Source organism: Electrophorus electricus, chromosome 3 (assembly GCF_013358815.1).
Source record: "Electrophorus electricus isolate fEleEle1 chromosome 3, fEleEle1.pri, whole genome shotgun sequence".
NCBI lineage: Eukaryota > Metazoa > Chordata > Actinopteri > Gymnotiformes > Gymnotidae > Electrophorus > Electrophorus electricus.
Window position 1 is genome coordinate 17,581,540 of NC_049537.1, and position 9,604 is coordinate 17,591,143.

General features: G+C 37.1%; 1 protein-coding gene across 3 annotated transcripts; it reads right to left on the reverse strand.

Annotated features, from left to right (window-relative positions):
• Positions 1–323: 323 nt before the first annotated feature.
• fam210b (family with sequence similarity 210 member B) lies at positions 324–8,612 on the reverse strand. Of its 3 annotated transcripts, none has more exons than XM_027010730.2 (4): positions 8,490–8,612; positions 7,994–8,066; positions 1,787–1,959; positions 324–1,487 (listed from the first exon to the last, which is right to left on the reverse strand). In XM_027010730.2, the coding sequence occupies exons 1-4, from the start codon at positions 8,510–8,512 to the stop codon at positions 1,271–1,273; spliced, it is 486 nt and encodes a 161-aa protein (XP_026866531.2). In that variant the 5' UTR covers positions 8,513–8,612; the 3' UTR covers positions 324–1,270. The 3 variants fall into 3 exon arrangements, with proteins under 3 accessions (XP_026866531.2, XP_035379848.1, XP_026866530.2); XM_035523955.1 differs by having other exon boundaries at positions 1,787–1,857; positions 1,930–1,959; positions 7,994–8,612; XM_027010729.2 differs by having other exon boundaries at positions 7,994–8,612.
• Positions 8,613–9,604: the final 992 nt, after the last annotated feature.

Genomic DNA, 9,604 nt, shown 5'->3' on the forward strand with positions numbered 1-9,604 from the left:
TGATTATCTCTGAAGTCTCCTTACAGTGGACAGGGGTCTCTTTCCGGAGAGGAAGTCTCTGTTCCTATAATGCATGTACATCGAGTGTTTCAGTAAAAGCAAAGAATAAGACTTCTTTGAACGTGTACGATGGAGTAATTTAAAAATTAAAGACATTCAAGTCACAAACATAACTTGATGGGTCATGATGATTCTGAGGCGCTAACCTCTCTGAGGACGCTCATGATGCTCCACACACCAAAGCGTAGAGGAATGGGTTGTTTTATAAATGCTATATGCAAGTCCATTTTATTCTAACAGATTGACTACAAATAAGACACAAGTCTGCTTAAACTGGATGTATTTGTCAATAAAAAAACTTGTTTATAGATTAGATCATTTGAATCTACAAACAGGTTCTTTAAACCAAATCACAATCAGGCAAAACGCTCTCCTTTTGGATGCACACTGACCACTTTACACCACTATCCTGTGCAGCCGATACGGTTGCCCCCGAATTAAAAAAAAAATTAAACCACTTGTCATAAACCAGTGAGATACACTAAACACTAAATAGATAAACATTAAAAATGATCCAAAAAAATCTGTGACAAAACTAAGATACTGTTACAAGCTGCGTTAAAAATGTATTGTAAACCTTGCAAACAAACATGCAAGTTTCATCAAAAACTCATTTTCCTGATGGGTACAATGTGGCCACCACATGTGCTTTGACTTAGGACAAAAAGTGGATGGTTCCAAACAAACAACATTTGTAAAAGTACAACATTTAAATGGTATTGCATTACTGGGTACTTGATTAACCTAAAGAGTGAACTTCCAAATCCTCAAAAAAATAAAAATAAAAAAATAAATTAAAAAAAACTGTAATAGAACACAATATAATAGGGTAGAAAAAGATGAAATTGTGATTAAATGCCTAATTTTGAACCAGAGCCGAAATTATCTATATGCACAAACAGATATATTTATAATAAAATATTAAATATGCAGAATGCAAACACAACTGAATGCTGAAACATTTCATCATAAATGCAGATACTGTAGGCAATACTATACTACCCAGAATGATACAACACTATGTGCTCCAGAGTCAGCATGAAGAAATTTCAATCCAATTCTTGTAAATTAAATTCATATTTTTTTTAAATTCATGGAATCCTTGATTGTTCTACCTTTTTATGTTATGCAGCAGTGTGAGGTGCTCATTCTAGCTAGGTTCACGTTACTATACAATAACAAACAGTAGATTAAACCACCTTTGTGATGTTCACAGGATAGATGATGGAGGTTTGAACAGTCCAGTCTTCCTGAGATATCGTACTATGAATGGTACAGAGACGAGAGTGATGCTGATCCGAAGTGGGGCAAAGAGCTTGTGAAGAGCATATGCTAGCACAAATGTGCTGGTGCCAGCAGCCATCTTCGACTGAACTACAGATTCATTGAAGCCAATCTTACACAGGACAGCAGCCATATTGATACCACTGAGGAGAAAACAAACATTAAGCCATATAGGAGAATAAAATTACAAGATACAAAAATCACATATTGGAAAACTGAATACTAATGATTATTAAGCAGTAGGTACAGCAAAATGTGAGGACTGAGGTAGAACTTCAGTTTGAACATGCAGGTGTCCAACTGCAATCTGACTACCTGCAGAAAGAAACTGTTCATAGGTCTAGAGGACATATCCTACATTGCGTATGTGCTGACAGGAGCATTTAAACAGAGCATGTAAGGGGCATGTGAAGGTGGAAAATACACACAAAAAATGGCTCACCTAGACAGACCAAGGTAGAAAATCCCAAGAGAAATCAGGGATATTCCGATGTGGAATGACACACCAACAGCGCCATATTCTTTAAATACATTCTTCAGCTGCTTTGCTTTACTTTGTTTCTCTTCAGGCGCTGTTTTTTCAGCATCCCCTTTTGGGTTCATGGAAGACTGTACCTAATGAGAGAGAAGAGGGGTTAAGCATGGGAATCCATACAACCAATACCAACAAGTGATGGCTCACTTGAACAAACGCATTGCATTTGCAAAGAAGATGCAGAACTGCTTTAAAACATCATTGAAATTGGTTTTGGAGTTGTTTCTTTGAAATAAATATTGACAAAGATCATTCAATGTTTGTAATATGAGGAATAATTTTATTTTTGGTGGACAACTAGAATTACAAAAATATTATTTTTTGGCTTTTGTTCAAGCCTATTTGGCACATTTACTCCTTTAGTCCGACAGTAATTAGTGCTTTTTAGCTGGTGAATTTCTCAGTGGGTTTAGCCATTAAGTTAGCCCCTTAAGTAGAATGACCAGCTCTCTGATGGTGGAACAAAAGGAAAGTTCATTACAATTTCCACTAACTGGGAGCTCATCAAGACTTCTTATTGCAATTCCAAGTGCTGGTTGAAATAACACCAAAAATCCTACAATGTTCACATCTCACATAGCCATGACAGTAGAGCTGTATATAGCAACTAAAACCGCCATACTCCATGTACATTTTCACAAATCAGTTAATGCTCAAAGCGTTCATGTTTACTGACAGCTTTTCAAAAATTAAAAGAATACTCCAAAGACAAAAACTTGTTTTATTTCTGGTTGAAATAATAGGGTCTTTCACTGAGGGCACCAAGCACTGAAATATTATTGCACATGACTTCAAATGGTTGACCATCTACAGCCCACACTGGTTCAAAATCAAATAGCCTGACTTGTGAATTGTTCTTTTTAAATCATGGTTTTGTTTGACACTCTTTTCTAAGTTGCAAGTAAAAAAAAAAGTTAAAAGTTGAACTCAGCTAAAAATTCTGTCCATCAACAGGGAACCTGTGCCCAGGAACCTGTGACTGCCAGGGGCCTTGGGGGCCCTCAGACAACATGACCCCAGGCAGCTCAAAGAGTATAGAAACACCACTGTAGGTGTAAGAATTAGATACCTAGAATATGTACAAAGAAATGTAATAAGTCCTTAGTCCATATACTATCACTGAGGGGCCCCTGTGCCAGTCCACCCACAAGTATGGTAAAAGGGCCATAGCTTCTCCTTTTGTAAACATAAAATTAACAGCAAGTCTCGTACAAAATTAGCTAAACACACACACACGCACACTTTTTCCCCCTCTAAAACATGCAAAAAAGAAAGAAAGAAAGAAAAAGAAAAAGAAAGAAAGAAGGAAAGAAACACATATGCAGGATATCTGTGATATGCTTACTGCATATTGGTATTTTTCAGGTTAAAGTAGCTGATGCAATCAAAGTGTGCCCAAAATAGCAAAAATGACTGGTGCTTGCTGGTATCCAGAGGTTGTCCATTTCTCAAGGGCCTTTAGGCTGGCTATAGTGGATCAAATGTTGGAATAGTTGTGCAGATATGGAGCAAGTTGTGAATTTAACTGAGACACTGAATAAGGATTATTGCCTTTAGTACTGGATAGCTTACTGCTCATGATATGCTACCAGACAGTGCTACAAATCTAGTATGCCAGCTGTTGGGCAATAGTCAATTCTCCTTCCATTAAAAATGTTCCTGCACAAATCTCCTTTAAGAATTTCTTGACTGACTTCTAGACTGTATAATGTTAATTTTTTAATCCTTAATTCTAATGTACTATAAATGGCAAAAAAATAAAAAAACAACTACTAAATAGCTAGAATGATGGCATGATTTTGTTTCAACACCATGGGGAGTTTTATAACTTTCAAAAGGAAGTGTTAGCTTGACAGAAAGTATGTCAGTTTTAGCAGCATAATCAGCAGTGTACAAGGAAATGCAAAACTTTATCTGATGAGAGTCAGGTGGATGTTGCACTTCATGGAAAGCACACAATTCAGTTTTGCAGTTGCATTTAATGGAGTAATTGATATACTATATTTCCAAAAGTATTCACTCAACCATCCAAATCATTGAATTCAGGTGTTCCAATCACTTCCATGGCCACAGGTGTATAAAACCAAGCACCTAGGCATGCAGACTGCTTTTACAAACATTTGTGAAAAAATAGGTCGCTATCAGAAGCACAGTGAATTCCATCATGGTACCATGATAGGATGCCACCTATGCAACAAGTCCAGTCGTGAAATTTCCTTGCTACTAAATATTCCACATTCAACTGTCAGTGGTATTATAACAAAGTGAAAGCGAATGGGAACAACAGAAACTCAGCCACAAAGTGGTAGGCCACGTAAAATGACTGCGCTTCAGCATCCACTGACCCCACTCTTAGTGCACAGAGATCACCAACTTTCTGCAGTCAATTGCTAAAGAACTTCAAACTTCATGTGGCCCACAGATTAACTCAAGAAAAGTGAATAGAGACCTTAATGGAATAGGTTTCCATGACTGAGCAGCTGCATCCAAGCATTACATCACTAAGTGCAATGCAAAACGTTGGATGCAGTGGTGTAAAGCATGCCGTCACTGGACTCTAGAGCAGTGGAGACATATTCTCTGGAGTGATGAATCACGCTTCTCCATCTAGCAATCCGATGAATGAGTCTGGGTTTGGCGGTTGCCAGGAGAACGGTACTTATCTGACTGCATTTTGCCAAGTGTAAAGTTTGGTGGAGGTGGGGATTATGGTGTGGGGCTGTTTTTCAGGAGTTGGGCTCGGTCCATTAGTTCCAGTAAAAGGAACTGTTAATGCCTCAGCATACAATTTCATGCTCCCAACTTTGTGGGAACAGTTTGTGTGGATGGCGCCTTCCCCAAACTGCGCCCCAGTGCACAAGCAAGGTACATAAAGACATGGATGAGCGAGTTTGGTGTGGAAGAACTTGTCTGGCCTGCACAGAGCCCTGACCTCAACCCGAGAGAATGCCTTTGAGATGAATTAGAGCATAGACTGCGAGTCAAGGCTTCTTGTCCAACATCAGTGTCTAACCTCACAAATTCGCTTCTTGAAGACTGGTCAAAAATTCCAATAAACACACTCCTAAACCTTGTGGAAAACCTTCCCAAGAGTTGAAGCTGTTATAGCTGCAAAGGGCCGACATCATATTAAACTCTATGGATTAAGATTGGGATGTCACTCAAGGCAGAAGAGCAAATACTTTTGGCAATATAGTGTAGCTTAGTCAGCTCACAGATGCTTAGCAGATTAATTTATTCATTTAATTTAATTTATCAAGGCTGAACAGGACAGATCAACAAAGATGATAAAAATATGCTTAATTATGGAATTCAGTTAACATTCCCAAATATGCATGTTGCTTCTGCCTTTTCCTGACACTGCGAGGGAGAGTGTTAATTTTCCACAATAAATTTGATAATATATAAATAAAATGGTCAAAAATGAATTAGCATGCTGTCACTGCTGGCCACTCTAATGTAGATAATTAAAGATATAGATTTTGATGATTTGGTGGATGAGTTTGTGAGAAGCAAAAAAGAAGCTTAAGGCAAGATTGCCTTCTGCAAGCTCACTTAGGGTACTCAAATACTCATAATGGATGTGTAATGTGTCCACCTGCATGTAGACATCGAACTTAAAGGAGCAGTATCTGCACAGCCAACTTTGACAGTGGTCAAAATTTTGGCATGTGGCATCAGCTCAACTATGTCTTTGCCATTGCAGATGTCATTCTCTTTAAGACAGAGTTTCCCTCCTCCCCTTTTCTGGGTTCTTTTGACATAAATATGGTAAAAATAAACTATATCTTTTTCCACAATCAGAACACAGGTTATCATTCCATGTTAAAGGACATGTTAAAGGACCTGCTGAATTGGTACATCTTGAATGAGCTTGTAGTAAAGTAAAGCCAGTTGTTGTATATCCTATAGGATTTAATCTCCCCTTATGTTGCAATGCAAACACCCAAATCACCCTCCTCATTTTTTCCAGCAACTTTGCAGCAGTGTTCACTTCAAAGGCTTTCTGTGAGGCCAATAAAGGGCCTATGCTTCTTTCAATGAATAAATAAAACTCCTATATTTTCCCCTATGTACGATTTGTTGTATACTCTCATCTGTAAGACATGACCTTTTAACTCGGAGAGATGTGGTGCACTGTGATAGCCACAGGTGCACATCACATCCAGGAATCAGATGTTATTGCCACTTGTTCTGCATTTGACAATTTTTTCCTAACTTCATTCCTTACTTTAACATACAAATCTGGTATGTATTTGTTTGTGAATTGCTGTATACTTTGTTTCTTGTACCTCTGCTCTAGTGCATTTACCCTATCATGAAAGCCATCACTCAACTACACTGCCAGGGTTGTAAATCCTTGCAGTAAAATAGGCTATATATACCATGATTGCCTGTGACATCTGTGTTGTCAGACATGTTCTTGGTTTTACCTCATAAATAATGGTAACTTTACTCATGAAAGGTCAACACAATCCACTGTGCAGATTTATTAGCGAATGAGAGGCAGCTATTACAACTTTGTAAGTAACATGACCTGTAAAGCTATATCAGTGAGTGTTCCACAATAGCTTTGTTTATACTTAAGTAGAATTAGCAGCAAGGTTTCAGTCTAATAATTTGTTCATGATATTTACATCAATACAGTGGTCTGTGTATTGATGTACTCACATATTTAATATTAAAGTTGGTTTCCAATTCGTATCAGTGTATCTCTATTTTTTCCATAAACCTTGCAGAAGTGTTATTTTTATAAGTCTATAGATGTTGAAAGTAACAACTGCCAAAAATTCTTTAAAAAATGCAACCTGAAATCTGCAATCAAAATGTTGCTTTTGTTAACTCATGTCATAATAAGCAGTTTACAGTATCAAATCAAATAACAGACAAGATTTTTCTCTTAAATGTTTAGTGAAAGTGTAGTGACTTTTACTCATCTCTAAACCACTTCTGACATTTCACTATGTCATGCGCAGGAGGTGGACAAAACTAACATTAACCAATAATACCATGGAACATGTTCTTCGCTAGTTTGGACTAATAGCTTGTAGCAGCAACATATCCAGGTGTGTATTTGCTTGTTTGCTTTCAATACTCCTTTTCCCTATAGTCAACCTAAAATACCATGGTTACAGGCCCAGTGGCTTGAGTTTTTTTACATTTTGAAAGCAGTGATGTATGGGAGAATTTCCTATTTTGTTTGAAGCAGCTTGGCCATGATTGTTTCACAAATGTAACTCACCTCCACTATGCGCTATTGATGGATACAGCAATTCCGCCCCCCCCCAAAAAAAGTCCAAAAATCTTTTGTACTGAAATGTTTCTAACATTTTAATCAGTTGCTAACTCAGCTGGGTATAAATATCTTTTTAAAAGGCTTAAAATGGGCAAGGTACTTAATCAACAATAACAATATAAATATTTTTTGTTTGGGCACTCAAATACTATTACTTACTAAATACTGATATTTGAATAACAAAAACAGCCTACACGATTAACGTTATCTTGCAATCCAGTCTTTGTATAACAAAGCACGGTAACCTAGAAAACTTAAAATTTCCCATGAAATTGCTCTTTATGAAATCAATAAAACCAAAATTGTTTTTCAGGTAAAAGGGTACCATGAATTCCAGGCTTGAAGTGAAGAATTGGGCTGAGGAGCAGGGAAACAAGCTCAAAACAGCATCGTTTCCAGAACCAGAACGCAGATAAGATAAATGCATAGCTCACACCGAACGAAAGTGCTGTTCAGTAGGTCAAACCACAACCACGAGCTCTCTTTTACACTGGTGTTATTTGCATTTTTTGCGAGATGCGTTGTTATCGCCACTATCAGGCAACCCACGCCGAACGCTATCACTAGCTACACCCTAACTTAACACGGCCTCAGCGAACTATGAAGCTAGCTAGCTAGCACGCTAATTAGCTAACTAGCTAGGTTAGATAGCAAACTATAAACGATAGAACTGCAACACAGCTGAACCGACAGATTAAATTAATTAGTATTTAAATGACAACGCGTTAGGGAATATAGCCAGCTAGAATTTAGTTCGGTAGATTAAACAAGGTTTATTTAAACAGTTTACATACTATCTAGCTAATTTAGTTATTTACCTTTTTGTCCCCGATAGGTGGTTCTCCCTTCACCCAAGTGACTTGCTTCTGCTTAGTACCTGCGGATAAAGCTCTTGACAGAATCATAACCGTGGAGGATCGAATGGGACATATTTCGATACCCCGATAGAAAACACATTCAGATACATGCAGCATATCAGGTGTCTTTCGATTGCTCATGCTCGGACGACAGAAACGAGTAAACCCAAGTGTTTGCACTGAAGCCGATTTCAAGCCCAATGTGGTTTTCCAAGTCCCAGTTGCTTGTTCCAAAAACGAACTAAATGGAACGGTACATCTAGTGCTCTTGAAATTATCTTCGGACTTTATACTAGACCGACGTAAAGCACACGATTTACTTCTACACCTGTCATTATCTTGTGGGCGACCAATTCTATAGTAGTTACAGAATTTCCATGTAAAGTATTGTGGTAGGTTTATTCCGACTTGTGGTATTCTCGCAAAGTTACTATAACGAAACGTAGACACAACACACCTTGCTTCTTGAGAGAAAAACATTGTCGCTACCTATCCTCAGTGGTGATCTAAACAACGTTTATGAGACATAAGAAATAAAAATAAAATCAGCCGCGAAAACACTCCCTATCCCAAACCTCAAAGTTGCTCTACTGGACGAGGACACGCCTCTACCAATAACAGTTCACTATTCTCGAAGAAATATTCATTTATAATTAGCTAACGCCTACAACAGGAAAAAGGATAACAATGGAATATCTAGTTAACCTTGTTTTCTATGGAGGATGAAAGGTAAAAAATAATAAAAATAAAAAATGCATAAAAAGTACAACAAAAATAAAAGTACAGCATAAGAGTAAATAAATATGTAGTAGTTCTTTAATAAATATAGAATATAGAATAAACATGTGACAAAATTATAAATAATGCGTCATAAAAATGTATAAATAAATGAAAAAAGATCTATGAGATGAAATACAAAGCAAAGGAGTGTATGTTTTTATACAAAGACGTGAGCAAGCAAATAAAGAACTTTGATGTTATAGCTTTGATGGTAATCGATGGTAATTTCTATGAGGCAATCTGAATTTATCTTATACAGAAACCAGGTTTTAAAGGGACATTTAAAAGGACATGCACGATTTTTGTGTAAATTTACCAAAAACATGGTAAAAACATATTCAGAGTTAAAAAAAAAAAAACATATTCAGAGTGTGATTTCTGGCAAACAGCTGTACGAAGATGGCTGAAAATAAGTAAGCAAGTACTTACATTAGTATTCAATTTTATCTTGAAAGGCGTACTGTATTTTAAGAATATTCAACACTATAAACTGTTTTGAGTATGCCAGATCGTGCACGCCCACGGACCGCTAGAGGGCGCAGGTGCAATACTATAGTGTTTCCAACCAAAATATAATGCATGATAAGAAAACACTTTCTAAGACGTATTGCAAGTGAAAACAAGCTGTTTTAAAACGTTTGCAATATACACATTGCAATGAAATGAAAGGCATGATGAGAAAACACATTCTAAGTCATATTTCAAATGAAAACGGTGTGTGCAAGTGAAAACATGCTGCTGTAAAACGTTTGAAATATGCACATTGCAAGTAATTCCAACTCTGTTCTTTCA

What these genes read in the sequence shown, in the direction of transcription:
- fam210b (XM_027010729.2), bottom strand. Translation starts at nt 8,512, where the DNA reads ATGTTTTTCTCTCAAGAAGCAAGGTGTGTTGTGTCTACGTTTCGTTAT. An exon ending in CACCTATCGGGGACAAAAAG is followed by an intron (nt 1,960 to 7,993) that starts GTAAATAACTAA and finishes CTCTCTCATTAG; the next exon opens with GTACAGTCTTCCATGAACCC. An exon ending in TTCTACCTTGGTCTGTCTAG is followed by an intron (nt 1,488 to 1,786) that starts GTGAGCCATTTT and finishes TTTTCTCCTCAG; the next exon opens with TGGTATCAATATGGCTGCTG.